Source organism: Tetrao urogallus (genome assembly GCF_951394365.1).
Source record: "Tetrao urogallus genome assembly, chromosome: 1".
Taxonomy (NCBI): Eukaryota; Metazoa; Chordata; class Aves; order Galliformes; family Phasianidae; genus Tetrao; species Tetrao urogallus.
The window spans coordinates 186997351-187020755 of NC_136813.1; the positions used below are offsets into that span (position 1 = coordinate 186997351).

The window sequence follows — 23405 nt, forward strand, 5'->3', positions numbered from 1 at the left end:
CTCAAATCAAATCATCAAGTTTTTAACAATTTTTTCTGTATAGTTTTTTCATCTGAAAAGATCTCTTCAGAGGGCTGTAATGTTCTCCTCAGTTCTAGGATTCTTCAGTCATTTTTGTCCTATACAATCCCATTCTGTGAGTAAAAGTCAAAACATTGCAACTGACTGCCTGCACCTGTGCTGCAGATGAGGCTGGAATCAGAGGAATAGTTTAGGACATCCTGATGTAAAGGAACACTGCTGTTGTGAAATACTGCTGAATAATTATGTTTAATTGATTAGTTCTTGATCTACATGTAAAATAAATTAGTAATTACACAAAGCAGATTATTGTCAGAAAAAAACTAGGATCAGTCAGAATGAGGAGGGGATGTTTTGAAAGTAACAATAAAATCGTAACTAGGAAATTGCCAGGGATAATCAGGATGACTTGAAGCATGTTGCAAGATAAAGCCTTTATTTAGTTAGCTAATTTCGTGGCATTTTGAAATACACATTACTCAATGGCTGATCTGATTGAGGAAATACTTTGTGACTATTCTTGAGCATGTGTAAAAGTGTGCTGAATTTTTCGTATTTTCTCCAGAAAAAAAAAAAAAAGAACTATGGTTTCTTTATGTAATGATAATAATCCAATATTAAGATATTAAATGAAATAAAAGATGAACCTAACAGCTGACTGAACTGTCCTTTGGATCCAGTACGCTTTGTCGTAAGTCACTTGGCTGCCACAGAGGTGCAGCCAACTAGCTGGAGTGACACAAAGCAGCAAGGAATTAAGGCAACTTTGTTTCTCCAGCTACAATAATGTTAGAATCAGCTAGATCCGGTTGCTCAGAGCCCAGTCCAGCCTGACCTTGAATGTCCTCAGGGACAGAGAATCCACCTTCACTCTGGGCAATCTGTGCCAATGCTTCACTACCCTTACCATAAAAAAATACATTGGAACATGGCCCATAGCAAACAGATAGTCTCAGTCTAGTTGTAGATTACCAGCCCCAGAACACCCCCAAAAGAGGCTAGCAACTTACTGCAGATGGAGACTACAGGAGCTTTTGAGTCCTTGAGGTATTTTTTTCTACTTCATGGCTGAGCAACATTAGCAGTACAGGATGGAACAGTTGTTTTGCAGCTACTGGATCCTCCTACACATTCTGTGGATAACTAGAAGGCTTTGACCTAAAGTCACCTTGTCCTAGTTTCTAATTCACTTTTATGCAGATGTGATTGCAGGATCACAACCTTGGTATCCAATCTGGCTAATACTTTCATAAATGAACACCACGAGATTTAGTGATCCGAGTAATCTTAATTGGGCTTGTTTGCAGGAGAAGCTCATTCGGCATGCAGCAAAGAGGGAATCTCTCAACAGACACACAAGAAGCAAAATGAGAAATACTAAGGAAGAAGGGAGTGTGCTACCTTGTACAACGTTGCTTGAAACTCCAGCGTCAAGCATTCAGACTAAAACATCGTTTTGAATTGTGGATGTTCCTTTAAGCAAAAAAAATCTAATGCAGAAGAGGAAGAACTAAAAAGAAAAAAATAACAGTTGATAAAGTACCTTTTTTTCATAGTTTACATCCCAAAATGCTTCACAAAATTGAATAAGGAAGGAAAAAAGAACTTTTTATTTTGGTAGCACATTCCAATGGCGAATGCAGGATAAGGCCCAGCACGTGAGCTGGACAGTTCACGAAGGCCTTACGTTCCATAAAATTCTCCTATTGTCCCAGTACGGATGAAAGTCAAAAACCACGTTTCAGCAGTGCTTTAAGTCTGATAAATAAAGTTTGCAGTTAGCGGACAGGAATCAGCAGATTGTTTGGGACAAAATATATATATATATATCTGTACACAAAATTCAGGCGCACTGCTTCTTGATCTCCGATCTGACTTCACTGCGCTCTCCCAGAGATTAGTTGGACCCATATAATTTAGCAAACAGCATCTGACATCCAACTACCTTTGCTGCTTCAGCATTCACCCAAAAATATGTAAGGCAGGATTTTAAATAGTACGTTAGCCCAGTTTCCTCTTACAAAGTCTTACAGCAAAGTTTAGGAAAATTCCAAAAGTAGCATATTGATTGCCTCTGGGATTTTCCACTTAGCAATTTAATAGAAAATTACACCCTTACCCAATCTGTGAGGTTTCCATAACCTCCCTCATGAATTTAATTTTCCAGAGTCTAATAAATTTTTACCATTAGGCATATTTTCTGATATTGCTTCACCATTAAGCCCATTTCCTGATCTTGCTTTTTTGGAACTGTGGATACTCTCCATGCGGTGTTCGGACAGCACCTTCCACAGGTGAGTTCGGGTCTGTGTCTACAAGCACCTCTACGATACAAATAATATTGCTAATGATCATTATTGTTACTATTAACTAGTATTAACATTCACATTTGTTTTCCTCTGAGCAATTTTCTAACCCCGAGCGATGGGGTCAGTCAATACAACTGGAGCCAGTGGAATTCTCCTGGGCTCCCTGATTAGACCAAGAGATTGGCTTCTGCTCAAGTGTGCCCATGTAGCTATCTATCACTTACTCCTCTCCTTGTCACGACAGCCTGGCCACATTTAAAACACAAGATGAAGACTGGGAGCTGTGTTTTGGTTAGCTGTAAGAGTCTGAGCGCTCTGTAGGCATGCTTTGCTGTGAAAACTATAGCTGTACCAGAAATGCACATAGTGTAATGTAAGTGAAATAAGTGAGCCATAAGCATGGCTGAAAGCATCAGCTGGTGGATAAAGCACTAAGTTTGGCTGCGTCTGAATCGTCCATATGGCTGCGCTGACCTACTGGGTGATGGTCTGAGGGCTGGCAGGTGCTCCTGTGGAGGACTGGGACTTCTGTTATGGGATGTCATGTTTAACTACTGAGTGTGAATGCTGGTGTCAGGGCTCAGCGCGCTCCTCACCGCACTGCAATGCCAACAGGCACATGGCTGTAACGAGCTCGTGGGCTCCAGCCCAGCCCTGCTCCTGGGGTACATAAGCTGGATTTTGCCCAACTTGCACAGCAACAACTTTGACCACCACAGAGTTCACAGGCTGGGATCGCCTCCTATCACCCCGAAAGTTGCCCGCCGGCCCTGAGCGAGCGGCGGGCCCGGGGCAGGCCCTCAGGGAGCCCCGAGGCGGCGCAGGCCGCGCCGAGGGCCGCCGCTCCGTCGCAGCAGCCGGGCACCTTTTGCCCGCGGGCAGCCGGGGCCGCGACGCCGCGCCGCGGCCCTCAGCTCGGAGGGAGCGGCGGGGCGAGAAGCGGCGGCGGCAGCAGAGGGAGCCAGCAAGCGGCTGTGTGCAGGGGCGGGCGGGAGGCGGGGGACACAAAATGGCGCTGCCCTCTCGGCCCCTCTCCCTCCGGCCACCCTCCGGCCCCACGGGGCCCTGCCAGCTGCGGGGCCAACAGCCTCCCCGGCCTGGCGCGAGGCGGCGGGCGGGCGGGCCGGCTCGGCGGCGGGCGGGCGGGCGGCGGCGGCCTGCGGAAACCGGCGGGGCCCGCTCGGCGGGGCGCGCCGCCTTCCCCCAGCAGGTGGCAGCGGGGTCCCGGTGCCGGCGGCGGCAGAGCCATTGCGGGCCGCGCACCCGGCGGGGGAGGCGGCGGCGCCGCTGGCCGGCATCGCCCCGGGCTCCCCCCCGCCGCCGCACCCCGCTTCCCCTCAAAGTTTGGGGCGGCCTGGGCGGGCGGGCGGCGCCGCGGGGAGGCGGGGGGGCCGGAGCGAACTTGTCCCGAATCCCTTTATTTGCAGTTGGAGCCGAAAGCTTCCCGGGCTGCGTTTATTTTGCTGATTAAAAAGACGGACCTTGGTCCTGCGGCTCCCCGCCGCGCGGCCGCCCTCCTTGCTCCCCTCGTCCCCTTTTCCTCCCTCCTTTCTTCCTCCTCCTCCTCCTCCTCCTCCCTCCCGCCCGCACCATGGAGTTTACGGAGAGGAAGAGAAGCAGGAAATCCCAAAGCTTTAAACTGATCAACGAAGGTAAAGTGGCGGCGGGGAGGGGGCGGCTTTGTGCCGTCGGTCTGTCTGTTTGTTTGTGCCTGGAGAGGACTTTTGCATAAACGGGGCCGGGTTTGGGATCGGGCTGTTATGAAATGTGCGTGCTCCTTTCCCTTCAGCTCGGCTCTGTCTCCTCGTATTTATTATTTAACTCTGGAATCAACTCTCCCAAGCGTTGCAGCTCTGCTCTTCTTTATTTCGTCGTGTTTTTACCTCCCTTTTCTCTGGTAAAATACGTATGTGTGTGTATGTGTGTGTGTTCTGCGTTCTTCAAAAGGGAGAAAATAACAACAACAAGAAAAAGCCACCCCCAAAGGTGGACGTGTTTTGTTTCTTTCCAAGGAGATCTACCGAATAAAGTTGGATCGCGTTTCATTGCAAATCCTCCTTGTAGGGGGAAAGGTGAAATGGAGAATTTGGCGAAATAATGACACTTGGGCAGCACCGGAGCTCTTTAGTATTCAACTCCTGTGGGTTTGTTGTGTGTGTGTTTTCCTCCTCTACACACGTATTTCAAAGCGAAGCCCCACAGAGGTGGCTTGATTAAAATCCACGCAGCTAATTAATTGTCCGTGGGTGAGGAGGAATTGCTGGCATGCAACTTGTTCGCTTGGTGCGTCTTTGCTTTTCAGGGGGAAAAAAAAAAAAAAAGACTATTTTAAAAGAGATCCCTGGGAAAATATTTTGGATTCATGTCGGGAAAGAAATGCAGCTCTCTCATTCAGTCCTCTGTGTGTTTTTGTGTTTTGTTTTGTTTTTTTTCCCTCAAAGCTACAGCTGCTGGAAGTCATTTTAACAGGTGGACTTCCAGCCCCAGGGTTGGTGTTGGCTGAGTATGCTGTGCTGCTCCAGCTGATTGCCTCTTTTGTCCTCACTGATTTGGTGGGAGAATTTTTATTTTTCCCCTGTTTTTTTTTCCCTTTCTTGAAGTCTTGAGCTGAAATATCTGGCAGAAATGCTGCTTGTGTGTGTCGTGCATGCCAAGTTCAGGGCAGGTGACTGCTTTGGGATAATGTCACGCTTAGGGATGAATGGGGGGTGACTTTTGGTACTTGCTGAACTGGGGGTGAGGTCTTTTAAAGGAGTGTGGCAAAATCAGATGAGAAGAAAGGAAATGTGAAGGTGGAAATGAGCTTGCTTTGAAATAACTGCTTTAACTCTAGGAGGGTCTGGAGCACTGCACATGCTGCTGCTCAAAATAGAAGAACAATGACTGGTCAGACTTGTCTGAAATTCATTGGAGGTTTTGTAAACATCAGCAGAGCCACCGGAGGGGTTCATTTTTATCAGGAATAGGTTTGGTTTGTGGGCTTTCTTAGCATCAGATGTTCTGAGGCAGTTTGTGCAGTGCTGGAAAGTGAAACGCGCAGGCGAACAAAACTGAAATTGAAGCCTTGGTTTTATTTCTCTCCTGAAAGTGCTGTAAAAAGAACATGTGCTCTGTCACAAATGTATTAATAGCATGCAAATTCTCTGTTCTAGCAGGATTAAATATTCCTCAATGTGTAAGGTGATCTGTTTAACTTTGTTTTAATTGGATAAATTCATTTATGGTGGTTAATTATTAGCAGTTCTTACTTTATCTGGGGTCTGGTTTTGGATGTAGAAATTCAAGTAGAAAGGCATGCTGAAAAAAGCACATCCTGGAGAAATGTGTTCACACTTTGAGGGTAGAGGGCATAAACATCACATTTTGTATGTGAGTCTGTTCTCACATACCCTTCTTCTATCACAGTTGATTATGAAGATAATTATGGATAAATAGTTGTCTCTTGTAATTGGCCTTTGCCTCTTGCTGGAGTCGCTCAGTAATGTCACAGTTTAGTGTTTACTGTTGTGAAATTGATGTGGATTTCACAGCACCTGGACTGTGACACGAGGCATAAGAAGGAAACCAAAGAGAAAATGGGATGCTGGAGCGGTCTGTTTGTAACACAGCCTGTTAATAACCCTTGCATATGAGGTGCTTAGTCTGTCCCCAGAAGCTTCAGAGCACCTGATCAGTGTGATGAGCAGTGAGCAGCTTGAGAGGGAGTGCACCTCTGGGGTGCAAAGCAGTGACTTCCAGGCTGCAGCTGCAGGACAGAAGAGGACGGTGCCCAGCTGGACACACACAGGGAAGTGCTAGAGGAGAAACCACGTGTAAGCTGTATGTCTGAGGTGTACAGATGTATAAGTCATCTAATTCTGAGTTCCTATGTGTGTGCTCTGAGCAGAACTTGCAAATAAGAAAATTTGAAGAAAAGCTAGCGGGCTCTGAGTGCAGTCTGCATAAATTCTGTACTTACAGCCTTTACTTCCTCAATACTGCAGCTCATATTTCACCTTTACCCCATACATGTCAGGCAGCCCATACACTTTTCTCCCTCTGCATGGTTCAGAAAACCCCAGCACTACTTACTTGGTTAGCACTTCACTGCTGACTTCAGTATGTTCCTTTCTTTACCTTTTTTTTCCCCCAAACTTGCTGACATGTCTTTCTTTTGTGGTGCTGCGTTATACTTGATTCTGGTTTACTTACTGGGCTGTTCCTCCTTTTGAGCCATCAAGACAGTCACACTATACAAATAAACAGCGTGTAACAAAAAAATGTTTGACTTGTTGGAGACCTTTAGAATTCTGTAGCTGATTGTTTCATCAGAAAGGCAGGTGTGTTCCTCTTCAGAGGAGGAGCTGCTGGTTCTGCCCTTCCTTTTTCTTGTGCCTTTTAATTGAATCCCTCCAAATGCTCTTCCAGGAGTTAATACCCACCTCACTTTTTGTGAGGCAGGTAAACGTAAGAGCTGGTTTTCAGAGGGGCTAACAGAGTGTTGGGAGGGCTTCAGCTCTACAGGGCTTGGTGATGAGGCAGCTATTTCAAGACACTGAATATATTGTTCAGTCTTGAGTGACTTGCCTAAGGACAAAGTGCGTGCGGGTAGCAGTCAGAAATAGAATCCAGGAGAGTTGCCCTTAGATACATATATATATTTTTTGCTTGTAATTACGATTCTTTCTGTATACACATGTAAACAAAGCTGTTTTTACTGCACACATGCTGATGATTACAATGGAGACCCTCACAGCAAAATATTCATTTGAAATACATTTAATTTTTTTGTGTGTGTATCCTGTAACACCTCTGAATATAAGATGCTAATATGCATTTTTTAGGGTCGTAGTGGACATTAGTTTCTGAGCCTCCTTTCCTCAGAATTCAGAGGCTGTTGACATCGGGATATGGCTGAAAGATGCACCTCTGATGTATATTGCTGATTTTCTTATTGAGGTGAAGTTTGGAAGTTTTCCTGGTTTCTAGGAAGCTGGAGTTTTCACTGTATATCTCTCTGTCTGTAAAGCAAGAAGCCAGATAATTGGCATCTGGTGGGATAATTTGCTGTGAAAATGAACACAGTAATTTAGGACAGGCATAGCTGTTCCCTGAAATCTGTGAAATATTTTATCTGAGCTCTCCAGTGCGAACAAAGTTGTTTTTATTTTTTTTAGGAGGTGCTGATACAAAGTGCATTTTCTGTGGTTAATTTGATGTACACGAAATAAACTGTAGATATATTGATAAATTATGCAGTAAAACTGTAGCAATGTGTTCAGTGTTCATTTTTTCCAGATCACTTGAGTTCTAATTTTTTTTATCGTTTTTCATTCCAGATTACCATCATGAGATATATAAGATCTCTGACTACAGCAATGATGTTAATGGGGAGACCAAAGAAACACAACCCATTTCTTTAGGTATGTGCTCGTGTTGATTAATTTCAGAGCAACGTAGTGTGGCCATTTGCAATTAGGGAGGAAAAAAAAAATCTCTGTGCAAGCACAGGAAGTGCCTGCCATTGTTTAATATGACATTCTTTTCAAGACCCTTTTATTCTCCGAATTGCCAATATATCCTTTATTAATGCTGCTAAAAGTTGTAATTTCAGACGTAAATGTTTATTAGTGTCTACACACAGTGCTAATTATCACTCAGTCAGAGAGCCAGATGCTGACTCTGCAGTTTTGCAGCTCTGTGCTCACCCCATTTACATTGCATATTTGCTGGCATGCTTCACTGGCAGTAGTTTGTGTAATTGGGGTATTACATCTTTGACATCTGGATAACAGAAATTCAATTTCCAGGAAGCTGCTATTTGTTTGGTTTTGCTTCTGCCTTGGGTGGGATAGAGGATTAATGTGCTGTCTTAATGTAATGTCCTTTCACCTCTGTAGGCTGCTTGCTAATCCTGCCATGGGAAAATTAAATTAAATCAACAGTTAAAAATGTGTAAAGAAAACTGAGAAGTAATATATAGTCTGCAGCAAGATGTATAGTACAGCGTGATAGGACTAGTTATCTGTGAGCCTTTATTTTTCCTGCCTGTGTGCTTCTTATCCTCCATAACTCTTCTGCTGTAGAATGTGTCTTCCTGCTTCCAGACCCCCTCTATCCCACCAGGACCTCTTCTGGATGCTGAACCTCTTTGTGAAAGGACAGTGAGCAAAATTCAGAGGAATCAGAGCAAAGCTTTGAACTGCAATAATGACTCTTACCATACAAAGCAAACTCTTGGTCGCTGTGCTCAGGCTTTGGACAAAGCAGATGCCTTCAGAGCAAGAAATCTGGGGCTGTCTGACAATCCTTAGCTGCAGTGCAAGCCTAAACATTTTTTTAGGGTGATTTAAGGTTTCTGCAGTCTGTGTGTGTTGCCCCCTAGAGTCAGTGAGAAGCGCTGGTCCTGAGCATGTGAAGCAGCACCTGAAGTTGAGCTGCGGCTAGAATGCCTTTGTCTCCTTAATTCACTGTGCCATCTGCTCTCATAGAGGTCAGCAGCAAACAGAGAAAAGAGGGACATCCTGTACAGTGTGGAATCTTGTGATGGTTAGAATATTTACTCCGGGATGAGAGCAGTGTTAAATTTCCTTCTTAGCTTCTCACCATTTGAATTTTGAGCAAATATTACTTCCCTACACTCATTTCCGGGGAGAAGTGTGAAGATGGCCACTAAACTTTGTTTGCATTCTGTGCTGTGTGTTTTTGGTGTGGTCTTATTTACTTTGAATGCTTTTTCTTCAACCGTAAGCCATGAAGAAGCTTTGGCAGGAGTTAGGCATCTAGCTGTTAAAGCCAGCAGACTTCTAAGAATGTACAGGAGTTGGTGCTGACATTGGTGCCACAAGTCAGACCAAGTGATTTGGTTTAGTTGCATCCTCTCCTGAATATTTGTTTATCTTCTGAGGACAGTCTTGTTTAGTTGAAGGTGTTGAAGCCCAGAATTGCAGTTCTGGAGCCTACCTTCAGCTGCTATGAAAAGAAGGTACTTATTTTCTAGAGATGTCCCGAGTTTTCACTTTCCATTGATTTGACACAATGTATAGCTGTGCAGGATTTGTGAACTGAGAGCTCACTTGGCTTTCTCTGCTTTGTCCTCAGTAGCTTACATTGGGGTCCACTTTTATCTGGATTCCTAATGACAAAGGCAGTGATCTGAGATGCGGACAAAGCAGTGGCAGGAACTGAACTCAGCTGAAAGTGCTTAAATTCTGAGCTCCCACCTTTACAGAGGAGAACTGAGGTGGCTGGATGTGGCATTCCAGTTTTTCTTCCAAAAATTCTGTGTTGCATGGGATAATTTTTCATTCTCCTCCAGGGACGATGGGAGAATGATGCCTTCCCAAGCTTGGTGTGCAGCCTAATAACCACTAAGGTTTGGAAGACCACTAAGGTCATCCAGTCCAGCCATTGGTCCACCATGCCCACTAAATCATGTCTCTCAGTGCCACATCTTCCCTTTCCTTGAACACCTCCAGGGATTGTGACTCTACCACCTCCCTGGGCAGCCTGTTGCAGTACCTTACCACTCTTTCTGAGAATAAATAAAGACAAGTCTCAAGTTATAATCCCTGCTTCACTTAATTTTGAAGATTTATGCCAAAAATCAACCTGGAAGTGTATCCACACAAGTGCTCTGCTGTTGCTTTAGAGTCAAGTTTGTTCTCTGATGGAGGTGTTTTAACTGATCCATGAGATGACTACAGCTGTTGAGGCCTCAATACGATGCAGCCTTTAGTATGTAAATGGCTGTTAAAATATGTCACTGAAACTATTCACTGCAGAAAAGGGGAAATGTTAATGTCATTTTACAAATGAAGCAGTGAAGCTTTCTGGGATGTAATGTGCGCGTTTCAGTTGTGTGCTCAAAAGATGTGCCCATGAGAAGAGGGGAGATTCCAAGGTAAATCACAGAACTGTAAGGGTTGGAAGGGAGCTGTAGATATCACTGAGTCCAACCCCCTACAAAGCAGGCTCGTACAGCAGGCTGCACAGGTGGGCATCCAGGTGGGTCTTGAGTATCTGCAGGGAAAGAGGCTCCACAACCTCCCTGGGCAGCCTGTTCCAGTGCTCCATTGCCCTTACTGTGAAGAAGTTCCTTTACATACTGGTGTGGAACTTCCTTTGTTCCAGTTTATGGCCATTTCTCCTTGTCCTGTCCCCACAGACTGCTGAAAAGAGGTTAGCTTTTTCCTTTTGACTCCCATACAGATGAGTAAGTTGAAGAATTCTGTTTGTCTGGAAAGCTGCATTGAACCTAGATGGTACTTTTTTTTGCACACACGTGGAAAAGATGGCTTTGTGTAAATGGGGCTGTGAATTAGAGGGAGCTTGGGCTCAAGAGCAGAGTGGAGCTGGAAGCAACTTCTGTTGGCTACGTGAGTGTGAAGCTCAACTACTTTTAAATGGAGCCTGGTTAGCTTATGAAGTTTAAGCTTCCATGTGTGATGCAGAAGCTGTTTGTGGGAGATGTGGTAACCTGTCATCTTTTCTGATCCCTTGCTCTGTTAAGATGATAAATGAGAATTTGCATCTTTCTGAGCAAAGGATGCACAGCCTCTGCAAAATTTGGGATCAATATGTTGCTACTGTGTTTTGTAGGCAAGGATTGCCATCTTTTATGTTTTGAAGGGAGGGTTTATTTGTCTGAAATCAGGAGAGTGCTCGGTCTGAAAAGAAGGAGGCAGCCCAGAATGAAGTGCTTAAACCTTGGATATGATGGAGATTTAAGACAGACCTGTTTTCAGCTTTAACCAGTGATCAGCATCAGCGTTCTGTCAGACTTGGAGATACTGACCCATGAGGGGGCATGTTCTATGGACAGCCCTGGTTAAAGGTGGCTTGTCTGTGATTATCTTTTGCATATACCACATTGGATAGGGTTTTTGTTGTTGGTTTGTTGGTTGTTTTTTTTTTTTTTTTCTTTTCAGTCATAATATTTTATTATCAACACAAAAAGAAACGGAAATATAATATACCTCCAGGCTGAATGTTTTTACAATGCTTTCAACTTGAAATTCAGGCTCTATGTTTGAAAGGTTAATGTAGAAAACTAATTATATTATCCTGGTAACCAAATGTGTGATGAGACATTTGTCTGTGTAATTAACAGTGAAGAACTTTTATAGTTTCATAAAATTGAATGCTACACACAGTGTGCTTGGAGCATTTGTTTTGGAGAGATGTCCAAAGCAGAGATGTTTATGACTGATATAAAGTGAAACTGAAATGTGCTGTAATGCAGGTGTCTGTGCATTTTACAGCATTTCACATTGTTGAAATGGAAGGCAGCAGATTAATAACTTGACTGTGTCATGATAAAATAAAGAATGTGTTCTTGGAGCAGGGAAATGATGCATAAGTTACTCACTAATTCCAAGAATTTATTCTGTCCTAGAAATAATATCCTTTGCAATTTATTCGTAGAGGAAGAAGTTGACTTCACTGTGAAGTTCCTTGGTACTTTTAATAGAATTATATCCCAAGTATGATTGTTGCAATAATTGCTTCTATAATTAAGACTGCACAAAAGATCATTTGAACATATATAAAATAAACTAACCTTACAGAGCATTTCCCTTTGGGGTTGAAGTGTGATCTTGACCTAGGATATTTCCAAGAAGAAGTTGGTGCACGTCTGTTATTATTATTTTTAATTATACAACCCCAGTGGTATATAAATGCTCACTTGTAGCTTCATGAGATCTGATCTACCTGATACAGCTTGGCATGGAGTTTGCAACTTCTGCTTTGGATCTTGCTGGGCACTGCTGAAACAGGACCAAACAACTGTTCAGAAGAGTTACTTTGTTGAGGTGCTTCTTGGGTCGCTTCTGATTCATTCCCCAGCGGTGTATAACACCCAAAATTCTGAATGGTCCCGGGCTCTAACCCTTGGCTTTGATTCTGTGGATCAGTTTGCATATACTGATGTTTGGGATGTTTATTGGGGGGATGTTTATTAACCACCTGGGCCTTTCAGCAGGTGGAGGTATCAGTAAACCCCTGTGTTTCATGCTTAGGTTTGCAGTGGGGTGAGGTCTAATTTCAGGGTGCTTCCCTTTACCTGAAGATATAGTGCGGTGCTTTGTGTGATGACATGAAGAGAAGTGCTTCTAAATGACATTTTAGAGCAGTGGTAAGATTAAGGTAAGCCTTAACTAGGATTTCTTAACTATCTCTCTGTCTGCTAGGGGTAGTGAAAGTCTCCATCTCATAACTCACATTCCTTGCCTGTCCCCTGACTGCATTTGTGACAGCTGCTCTCCCTGTTGACTTGGGTTCTAAGATTTTAATTTGAAAAGCGTGTTGTTGTCTGTGCTGCTTCACTGTAGGCTCTTACATGCCAGCTTACATGGGGATCGCTTCTTTGACAAGTGTGCACTTCTCCAATCAGGTTGGCTACCATTGCCCAATTCACGTTATCCACAGAGCAGTCACAACAACTTTCCATTTGATTTTGGAAACCTTTGATCTGATAAGGAAGCATGCACGTGGCTCCTCTGTTTTCTCTGTGCTGAGCATCACCATTTTCAGTTTCAGGAGCAAGATAATAGCAGCAAAAAGAGCTGTTTGAAAGCTGGAATTTGATACGGATGTAGTTTTGCTGAGAAGGGCTGCCTAACTTTCTCCTAGGCTAAGTGTTGTTCTCTAAGGAGCCATTTGAATACCATGTGATACTCACAGCAGTGCTTTGGTCACTGCAGGCTGTGCACGGAAGGCGTGTGCCTCCCCCATTCCCTGCAGGGCTCTGAATTAGCCCTCACAAGTTCTTCAGATGCGGGCAGCTGAATTTTGCTGGCCCTGCTCCAGGCAGAGCGGCATTCAAGCGGTGCCTAACGAACTGGCATTTAATATGTTTGATTATATAACCTGCATGCTCCATTGCAATTAGTTCTGAGCTCTTGAAACTTCCATATGCGCCGCCTTGTTCTTTTCCCTCACCTCTGAAGCCCTGTTTCATTACAAGCCAGGCACATACTGTCAGTTCACATGTGTTTGTCTAGCGGCCTCTTGCTGCTTTTCTTACCCTCAGTGATTTCTGGACTCGTTCACAGTTTGACACGAGGGTGGCGGTCTCTGAGGTACAACATTCCTTCCGTGGGCAGCCTGATACATAGCCAAGGAAGGAAGTTTTCCTTAGGAGTTGTTTGCCAGAATACAGGATAAAATCTGACTTTTTATGAGGTCGACCAGTCATGAATATTTCCCAAAACATTTATCATAAGTGCTAAAAAAAAAAAAAAAAAAAAAAAAAAAAAACCAACAAAAAAAAACAAAACAAAAAAAAACTTCAAAATATTGAAATCCTCGAGCCAAAAGAGTGTTTGTTGTTTGTGTATGTCAGAGGGGAAAAAAGATGTTATACAAAAAGATGTTATACAGCCTATCGGCCAACCTTCGCTCCACTCATTCATATATCCAGTTCAGAAGATGTACATTAATTACATATTTGGTTACCACTGTTTTTTGCTGGAATATAATTAATTAATTATAATAATAATAATAATAATTAATGTTTTAACATATGGGTGTGCTTGCATGCCATTTTGTCACTGTAGGTTGCACTTTGATAGTATTTGGCAAGTTATTTGGAAAACTGTGATCTGTTTGTAGGCATTTAGCCATATTTGTGTATTAAGTTTAATATGCATAATAGTGGAAAATGTTCAGAAATATAGGAGCAAGAACTGAATTAATGAATTATCAATGATACTTTATTAACTAAGGTTGTTAACAGTTCTATTAACGGATGTCAGTCATCACTAGGACACTTGTTTCAGATTTGTGCATTTGAAATCTGGAGCTTTCAAAGCAGTACGCTTTAGCATTGCACGTACTTTCAGTAAGGCAAGTGACTGAATTTAATTTAGGGGAAGATTACTTTTTATGAATAATTGATTTGGAATTTATGAAAAGATTTTTGTCTTTTGTTGTTTTATAAAATCAGAATCAGGCCATCTGAAAAAAAGTTTGTATTTAGGGGGCCATCATAGAAATGACTATAATAGTAACTTCTTACAGAAATTGCTAATTCATTTCTATTACTAATATGTTCACCTGTAAGTTCCTAAACAGGGCTGTAATTTGCCATGCTTATCTATTTTGAGCAATACTTAGCAAATGAACTCATTGCTTTGAAATAAAACCAAAGGGATTATTATGGACAATCTAAATAGCAAAACCTTGGCCTTCAGTCTGCTGGTAGGAGGCCTTCCCACCTCCCCAGGAGTGCTGAGGAATCCTCAGTGTGCCCCCATGTGGCTTCCAGAAGAAGGCTGGAATACACACCAGCATGATGGAGAAGTCCCAAAGAAGGAAGAGAAATGGAATTTTGGCTTATGGGCTGGGCTGCATACTCCAAACACTGTTCCTCCCAGTCCTTGCTGCAGTCTCAGGAGGCTTTTGCAGATGGGTGATACAATTATTTTTTTTTTTTCAGTGCTTTGGTATCCTGATCAGCATTTGGAAAGGAGGGCTGGCTTTTAGAGTCATAGAATAGCTTGGGTTGGAAGGGACCTTAAACCCCACCCAGCTCCAGCCCATGCTGTGGGCTGGCTGCCCCTCACCATCTCAGGCTGTCCAGGGCCCATCCAACCTGGCCTTGAACATCTCCATGGATGGAGCATCCACAACTTCTCTGGGCAGCAGCACCAGTGCCTCCACTCTGAGTAAAGAATTTTCTTCTAATATCTAATCTAAATCTCTCTGCTTTTAGTTTAAAACCTCTTCCCTAGGATGTAGCAGTTTGAGCTTTGTTTTTTTCTTGGCACCTGATGTTCCTTTTTTTTTTATTTTTTAAACTTATGTTGTTGTTATCTGTGAAGATGATTAGCAGTGGAATTGCTGGTAGCAGAATGCTGTCATTGGGCTCAAGCTAGCAGGCAGGTGAGATAGAATCATAGAATCCTTAGAGGTGGATGGGACATCTGAGAGCCATTTAGTCCAACTGCCCTGCAGTGAACAGGGACACCACAGCTAGATCAGGTTGCCCAGGGCCTGATCCAGCCTGGCCTTGGAAGTCTCCAGGGACAGGGCATCACCCATATCTCTGAGCAACCTGTTTCAGTGCCTCACCACCCTCACTGTAAAAGACTTTTAACTTATATCCAACCTGAATCTCCTCTCTTTGAGCTTGAAGCCATTTCCCCTTGTTCTGTCACAACAGACCCTGCTAAAGAGTCTGTCCCCTTCTTTCATGTCGGTCCCCTTTAGATACTTGAAAGGCCACTCTCAGGTCACCTCACAGCCTTCTCTTCTCCAGGCTGAACAGCCCCAGCTCTCTCAGCCTGTCCTCATAGGAGAGGTGTTCCATTCAGTGGATCATTTTTGGCTCTCCTCTGGTTGCACTCCAACAGGCCCACATCTCTCCTGTACTGAGGACTCCCCATCTGGACGCAGCACTCCAGGTGAAGCCTCACCAGCACAGAGCAGAGGGGCAGGATCAGCTCTCTCACGCTGCTGGCCACACTTCTTGTGATGCAGCCCAGGATACAGTTGGCTTTCTGGGCTGTGAGGAAACATTGCTGGCTCATGTCCAGCTTCCTATCCACCAGTACCCCCAAGTCCTTTTCAGCAGGGCTGTGCTCAATTCTTTCATCTCCCAGCTTGTATTGGTAATGGGAGAGTGAGAAGTTAAATCTGTTTCAATGACAGCATGTGCACTGAGGCAGATGGTTTTGGGAAGGCTGCTGCAGTAGCTGGGCAGTTACAAAATAAAAACCACAAAAAGATGGAGAAGTCATAACTGGGTGGCACGAGTGAATGGGTTGTTGTAAACTTGAGTGCTACAGGCTTTGCCTAATATTCAATATTATGTTTTCAAGGACCTTCCTTCCAATGAGAAGACATTTTTGGGAGGAGAAAAAGCAGTTCATAAATGGGAAGTCTCCCCATTTAAAGTAGGGATCCAAGAGATTTAAATGCAAAGATATACTTAACCTGAGCTTCCAGCAAGTTCTTTGTTTGTTGTGATACGCATGCAGTTTTTTTTCTGTTTGGAGACAAATGACATGTGTTCATGTCATTATAGAGGAAGACCTCTATAAAAAGAAACATGTGACCTGAATCAAGGCAGAATAGGCTCAATTAATATTTTATGTAATTGGGTAAGGGAAATTTAATCTTTCAGACAATGAGTCACCTGACCAGCAATGGTGCATACAGTCACTAAACCCAATAGAAGAAAGTGGGTGGGAATTCTTTTTGATCCTACCTACATGTTGCCATTGAAGGCCAGTGGGAATTGCTAACATAAAGCTCTGGGAGAGCTTTAAAGAAGGGAGTGATGGTAAGGGATTTTATGGGAGCATTTGGAACTCGGAGTGGCTGGGAAAGGCAGCCCTCAGCTTAGAGCCAGGAGTGAACTGTAACTGTGATCCCATGGTGCTCCGTGGCCTCTCATTTCCCATTGAGGCTGGGAAGTGAAACAGTGAACCCCTGTCTGGCTTGAGTCCAACGAGTGTCATTTGTTAATTAAATCATACACACACATAAATCGGCAGACAAAACAGCAAAATACGCGTCATGTGGAACTTCCCTGCAGATGGCTTTTTCTCAATGCTTCAGCTGGAGCGAAGACAGCATTCTAGTATCTCTGCATGGGGCTGTCAGCTATTTTCGAAGTTCAGACCAGAAGCTTTCCTGAAAGCCACCCACTTTTCCTGCTGTGGTTGGGGTGGGTTAGAGCTAGCTGGTTCTGTGCCAAGCGGAACCAGGGTGTCGGGTCAAGTGGGAGCTGCACTGATTCAGCACAGGCGAGCTCTGACCGTACGGCTCGCTTAGAGGCCCTGTCAGCAGCTCCCTCTCTGGGTGCTACGTGTCCCTGGGCATGCTGAGCTTGGCCAAAGTGTGCTGCTGCTTTTTTAACCCCTAACCGGCTTAGCCAGCTATCTGAGCACGTGCCTAAGTTTAGGCAAGCGAATGGCACTGTTGCATTGATAAAATAGTTGACGTGCCAGGCATTAGCACACTTTCATGTGTTTTGTTGTTGTACCAGAGCCGATGCACGCTGCGGTTTGGATTTTGGAGAGTTTTGTTTTTATTTCTCCTGAAATTTTCTTTTCTATTTTTCCTAAAAATCAGTTTATCTGGGGAAGTGGGAATGCAAATTGCTTTGGGGGTACCAAGTATTGCTGTACCAAGTACACTGTGTAAGAAGAGTTGATCCATCAGTTTCTTGATCTTTGTTATTCCATTTGCTTAAGATGTTTGATTTTTCTATTACCATTAAAAAAGAGAAGCTTCCTATTTCAGCAGTGGTTATGAACACCTCCTTATTACTAGTGAAATGTAATGTATGCTTTTATGAGCAAAATAGCTACTATCTACTCAAAACATGTATATTCATTGTGCGATCAGCAGTTTCCTACATAAAACTAATACTTAAATGGAGCCAGGAGTATTAAAGTATGTAATTGTTATTATTTAAATGTCCTGGATTTATTTGAAACAGACACATTTTTCTTGTATGCGTTTTCATTTTGTGCCCATAATCTACATTTTGAAGACATCCAGCAGTTAGGCTGTGTACAGTTATACGTTATTAGCTGCTTTTTAATTTATTCCTGTATAATCTGGCAATATTAAATTCTGTGAAGTGAGGAACTGATCCTGTTTATTAAGATCAATAGATGCAGTGTTACACTCTGTGTATGTGTGTTGCGATTACTTTGTGTTTTTTTTCTTTGTAGGATCTATTCTTAAGCATATAGCAAGCTGATACATAAAGGTCTGATTCCTTAGGCTGTACTCAGAAAATATTCAGTGATGTCAATGCCTGAATAGGATCAGTCTCTTAAAAGGATAGAATATTTGAAACTGCTCTAGCTATTATTATTTCCTTCTGCAGAAAAATAATCTTGCTCATCAAAGCTTTAGAAATGGCATGAAGAAAGCCAAGTTCAGCAGGTCTTTTAACCATGCAAGATCTCAACCATTGCTGTGTTAAAGCGTAGCCCGGGACGTACCCACTGCTGTTCAACCGTGTCTTTCTCTTTTTTATTTATTTACTTTTGTATTCCAGCAGCTAGAAATGTACTGGCATCTAAAATCACTAATCTCAACCCATTACCGTTTTTGCTAATTTACAGTGATAACTGTGGCTCTGTTTTCATTAGGAGATGAAAGCCGGGAAATTAAAAAACAAATTACAGGGATGAGAAGATTACTGAATGACAGCGCTGGAAGAATCTATCAGCGAGTTGGCAAAGAAGGAGAAAAACTGAAGGAGGAGCCCCAGGATTTAGACTTAGCCTGGGCCCAGCGCCTGGATCCCCCTGAGGAGTCTGAGGAGAGCCTTCATCCTTGTGAGAGCGACGCATGGAATGAATTATCACCCCAAGATAACCATTTTTCAGGGCAATATGGAACTCGATCCAAAACGTTCCAAAATCAGACACGGACCATGGCATCCAATGGTATGATACTAAGAATAGTGCTTTTTTTTTTTTATTTTCCCTTGTGCTGCACTAAGTTTCTGCCTTTATTCTGATGATTTATGATACCGCTGCGCTGAAATCAGTTGTAGTTCAGAGTCAACAAAATGGGCACATAGTTATCACTTTGAAAAGGTGTGAAAGCGGGCATAGTGCTTTTTGCTACCATCTGTCTTAGGTTTTAAAACGGATTCCTGGTGATAGGACAAAATTACTCAATTCTGTTATATAGGCTTAATTTCTTTACAGTACTTCTTAAAACAGCTTTGGCCATTGTTATTATATTCATACCTAATTAAATGTCAAATTCTACCACTCCTCTTTGCAATGAGTAATGTAGCATTGTTGTGACACTTCTCATGAAGCAGGATTCTAGTTCACTGTCATAAGCTGATGGAATCAGGCTTACAACTCTTTGCTGAATTTAAGGTACAAAATCCCAGTGTAGCTACAGGGTCTTATTCTGATAGCATCACTGGAGACGAGAGAGGATGGAGCCTACCTATGAATAGCATGTACAGGACAGTGGTCCATCTTGTTCTGGCAGAGAATTCTATATTAAAGTAAGGGGGGGGGGGGGGAGGAGGTGTCCTTTGAATTCATTTCTCTTACTGTCATCAGTACCAGAAAGAACAAAGGTTTTACTGCCAGAATCTTGAAGGTCTTCTTTAACAATCCAAATTAAGGTTTTTCCTCCAGATATTCAGCCTTGCACTTAGAAGGGTTTTCATATTAAAGGAGCACCTCAGTTCTGTCATCTGGTAGGCAAAAAATGTATATTATATAGATTGCACTTTCTGTAGATTGCAGTTTCTAGTTGACTCTGAAGGTATTCAGACTTCCTGTACAGTTATGTGTCCTTATCTAAAGGCAAATATGCTCCCATTGCTTGTATCATACAAAAAAAAGTTCTATTGTATTCTCAGTACTGCCCTATAGGAAGTGTCATCCCTGCACTGAAAGATACACAGACTTAAGTTTCATAGGACTGAGTGTTTCTCCCTATAGACAGTGATTCACTCAGCTGTACCAGGTGATGTGGAGAAAGGTTGCAGTAAGTCATGCTAGGTTTGTTTGTTTTGTAACACTTACTTTAAAAAAAAAAAAAAAAGGGGGAAAGAAAAAAAAGACAGCTGCTATTTAAAGATACAGTGTAACTTAGAGTCAGATGCAGGGGCAAAGAGGGACCTAATGCTTGTTTTAGACTTGAATGCAAAATCCAATCTATGCATACTGTAGTGGGATTTTAAGTGTGGAAGGACCTGGCTCCCTCTTTGGCCTGAGAGTTCCTGGGCACCTGCAGGGACAGTTCTCAGCATGCATAGAAGTGCCTGAGCCTGCACAGCTTAGGTGCCTGTTCCTGGATCCAGAAAGTAGGTGGAGCAGCACCTATTTCCCCCTCAGGGGCCTGATTCAGCATGTGAACTAAACCATGTTGATGGGATTTGGCCCCATCTGCAAGAAAATGTCAGCTCTTTAGTATTTTATATTTTCTGTATGAGGAGAAGAGATTTTTGGCTGACTGTTGATTTCCCTCAATAATCTCTGAGAAAGTCAGTTGGGGTAGTTGGGGTTGAGTGGTCTCACTGTCCCTGCAGAATGGATGCCCACATCTCCCATCTGTTGGGGAAGTGCACTGAAGGAGCCCGGGTGGAGACACCTTTCACCCCTCCCTTTGCAGCTCTTCTGCTGCAGAAAGGAATGTAATCTTTAGGCTATTACATAAAGCTGGGTGTGGGCCCTCTCCCCTGGCCACCTTTGAGAGGCGGCTTGCCCAGTTCTTTGAGGGCAGATTACAGGTTCTGCCTCCAGCTGGGTGTTGTGGATCTTGCTGGGCAGTCTCTCTGCTTGGGTTGTGGTGCCCAGTCTGTCAAAAGAAAGCAAATGACATGGGCTGCAAGTGATCTCTGTGAGTGCTCCTCATCTAGCACAGTTTTCTGGGGACAGAAGAGCACTGTTCAGGGCACAGGATTATAACCTAGGTTTGTCAGGCTTAGGTGATGACTGGGGAGATATCCAGGCCCCTGTAGCTGGTGATACGAGTAAAGAAACCATTTCTGTCCATAGGATAGATATTGGATGGGAAGCTAGGGTTTGGCAGATATTCACTGTAGGCTGCCTGAATTACTCAAATTTGAATGTAATGGGCATCTCAGATCATCTAGTATTTACTTGCATGGTGAAGGTGGTTCAGGAAAAGGCTGGAATTAATGTTCAATAAATTCTGGTGTAGAAGGCAGTTGTGAAAAAGATATTGGCAAAGAACAGACAAAAAAGAGGGAAGGAGGAATGAGCAACAGAAGGAAGAAAAAGCAAAGCAAAGTGATTTGTTCCAAACTGGACTTAAGGCAGCAGTTCTGCAAGTCAGGATGTCATGTCGATGTCTGTGACCCGCTGATTTTAGCAGAAGCATCTTAGGGCTATAAAGAGTGATGAGCATGCCTATCCAATTACAGCCACCAGACTCGAGTCTGTCTGAAATAGTTTCACTTCTTCTGTCCTGTAGGTAATCTGGCAGTGATGTAGCAGCTGGATTTCTTTTTTTGGTTACGCCAAGACTGTTTGCAATGGATTTCACTTGTATGCTTTTCAAATATAAACTTGCATAGCAATATTACACTAAATGAATTTACTCTCAGCAGATCCAGCTGTAAGAACCACTGTCCTGGGCTACTTGCTGCACACACAGGGGAAGCAGTGTAGTTCTGTGATGTATTTCTGTCTTCTCTCAATCATATGAGCCAGTATCAAATTCACATGCTGGCTAGCTTCCAAAAGAGAAGGAGATGGCTCTTTAAAGACTCCTTCATAAAAATAAAAAGTCTGTTCTCTTTTTGAAATTAAAAATTGATTTATAACAAGTTGAAAAGGGTTGCTTTTGTCCTCTAAAAATGATAAAGGTAGTGCTTGGAACAATGACTGAGAACACTCTACAAGATGTTTCTTACAAAACAGAAGCTGATCAGAAGAGGGAGGGTAGAAATAAAATAAAAAACCCTCATGAATATGTATGAAGTCAGTAGAACCCTGCTTTGATTTGAAATATTGGTGGTCTCTTTTCCCGTTTCCAGTATCTATGGTAGATTTACATGGGTAATTTCTATCAATGCTAATGGGGATTATAATGTAAATCCCCCATGCCTCAGTGGGAAAATAGACCTTTTGGTTTTCCATGGGGAGCCTCAGTGCTTGCGTGCTTTCATTAGGATTGTGTTACATTGCAACAAGGAGGATGTACAGGTATTTAGTGGTGGAATTGGCTTTGTCCAATTTTTACGAGTAATTCACCACAATGTAGAGTTTTTGTTAAGAGGAAAACAAAAGCCAGGAGCCCTGTCTCCCTCTGTAGTCTCCCAGATACTATTTCCAGAGTCCCAGTTTGAATACTTGATTCTGATGAAGCCGTAAGTCTTATCCTAAGGAACATATTAATCTAAAACAACAGAGAAGTGAGAAAGGTATAGCCTGGAGGAAGGGATGAGTAGGATTTTCTTACTGTGCATTTCTCTAATTAATAAACTTTCCTAATTTTCTGGGACGCTATGTTTCTGGGAAACATGCTCCATTTCTGCCATGCCTGCTTGTCTTAATGGAAAGCACAGAGTTATGCTGATGCTATTAAATTTGAAAGTAGTCTTGACCTTCACATCTGCTTTAAAAAGTCTACATCAGCAAATAGGCAAAAGGGTGTTGGAGCCAAATTCAAGGGTTCTGAGTTACCTGTTACAAAGCTTAACAAGTACAGAAAGAAAAAAAAAATGTTACAGAGGGCTAAAAACACTTCATGAGCCACTCAAAGGAGGAAAATCCAATCTATGCCCCAAGGAGCTTTCAGTGTGAAAGTATAGGATACAAAGGAAGGATGAGTTCAAACTAAGCAGGGTTGTGCTGAGTCAATAATCCAGTTTTGTTTTAGCAGGAGTCTTTCAGATTTAGTTTCACACGTAACCCATTTCTGGGAGAAAAATCACCACTCTTCTCAGGTATGATGGATTTTGCATAACGCCTAACAGGCTGAATGGAAGTGGACAGAGAACAAGAACCTCGGAAAGGGAGTTTTGAGAAGCACAGGGCACACTGAAAGACCTAAGAAAGGGTTGGATCAGTTCAGCTGGGGCTAGGTTGCCATTAGCCATTGCAAATGAAAATTGAAATCAGAGAATGTGTACAGGTCTGACATCAGTGGAGCTCTGATGAAAAGAATGCAAACCAAACCTAAAAAGGTATTAATAACTGGTTTGGCTTCAGAGGAAAGCAAAAGTAATAATGAAAAAATGGAAGGATTTATGAGCAAGGATAAAATGAGTTGCTTGTGTTCACTTTAGCTAAGAAATGATTAAAGGGCACCTGATAACTGTCAGGATATAGGAAAAAAAAGGGAAATACACCCTCTGAAGTCCACCACATGTGACACCAAGTGAGATGATTTTTGTTCCATCCATTCATGTATATCTTCATAAAGTGATCATCCCTCCTCTTGCATGCTTTGACTAGCAGTAAAATAGCCATCAATTTAAATGATGCTAAGCACATTCTGAAACGAAGGGAGGTATGGTCCATCTGGCCTCAGTTTCAAGCAGATATTCCTAGGAGTTTTATTGTATTTTGGATTTGTTTGTTTGTTTATTGCAATATTAAAGCCATGCTATTATTTCAAACT

At 42.9% G+C, this 23405-nt stretch overlaps 1 protein-coding gene across 1 annotated transcript in view; it reads left to right on the top strand.

The window, feature by feature from the left end:
- Positions 1-3921: 3921 nt before the first annotated feature.
- BEND7 (BEN domain containing 7) overlaps positions 3922-23405 on the top strand; it is a gene marked incomplete at both ends in the record, with an annotated part of 45932 nt that continues 26448 nt past the window's right edge. Inside the window, 3 exons of the mRNA XM_079545854.1 lie at positions 3922-3982; positions 7649-7732; positions 18428-18727. Of these exons, the coding sequence (XP_079401980.1) occupies positions 3922-3982; positions 7649-7732; positions 18428-18727 (445 nt within the window). The remainder of the gene's footprint in view (positions 3983-7648; positions 7733-18427; positions 18728-23405) is intronic.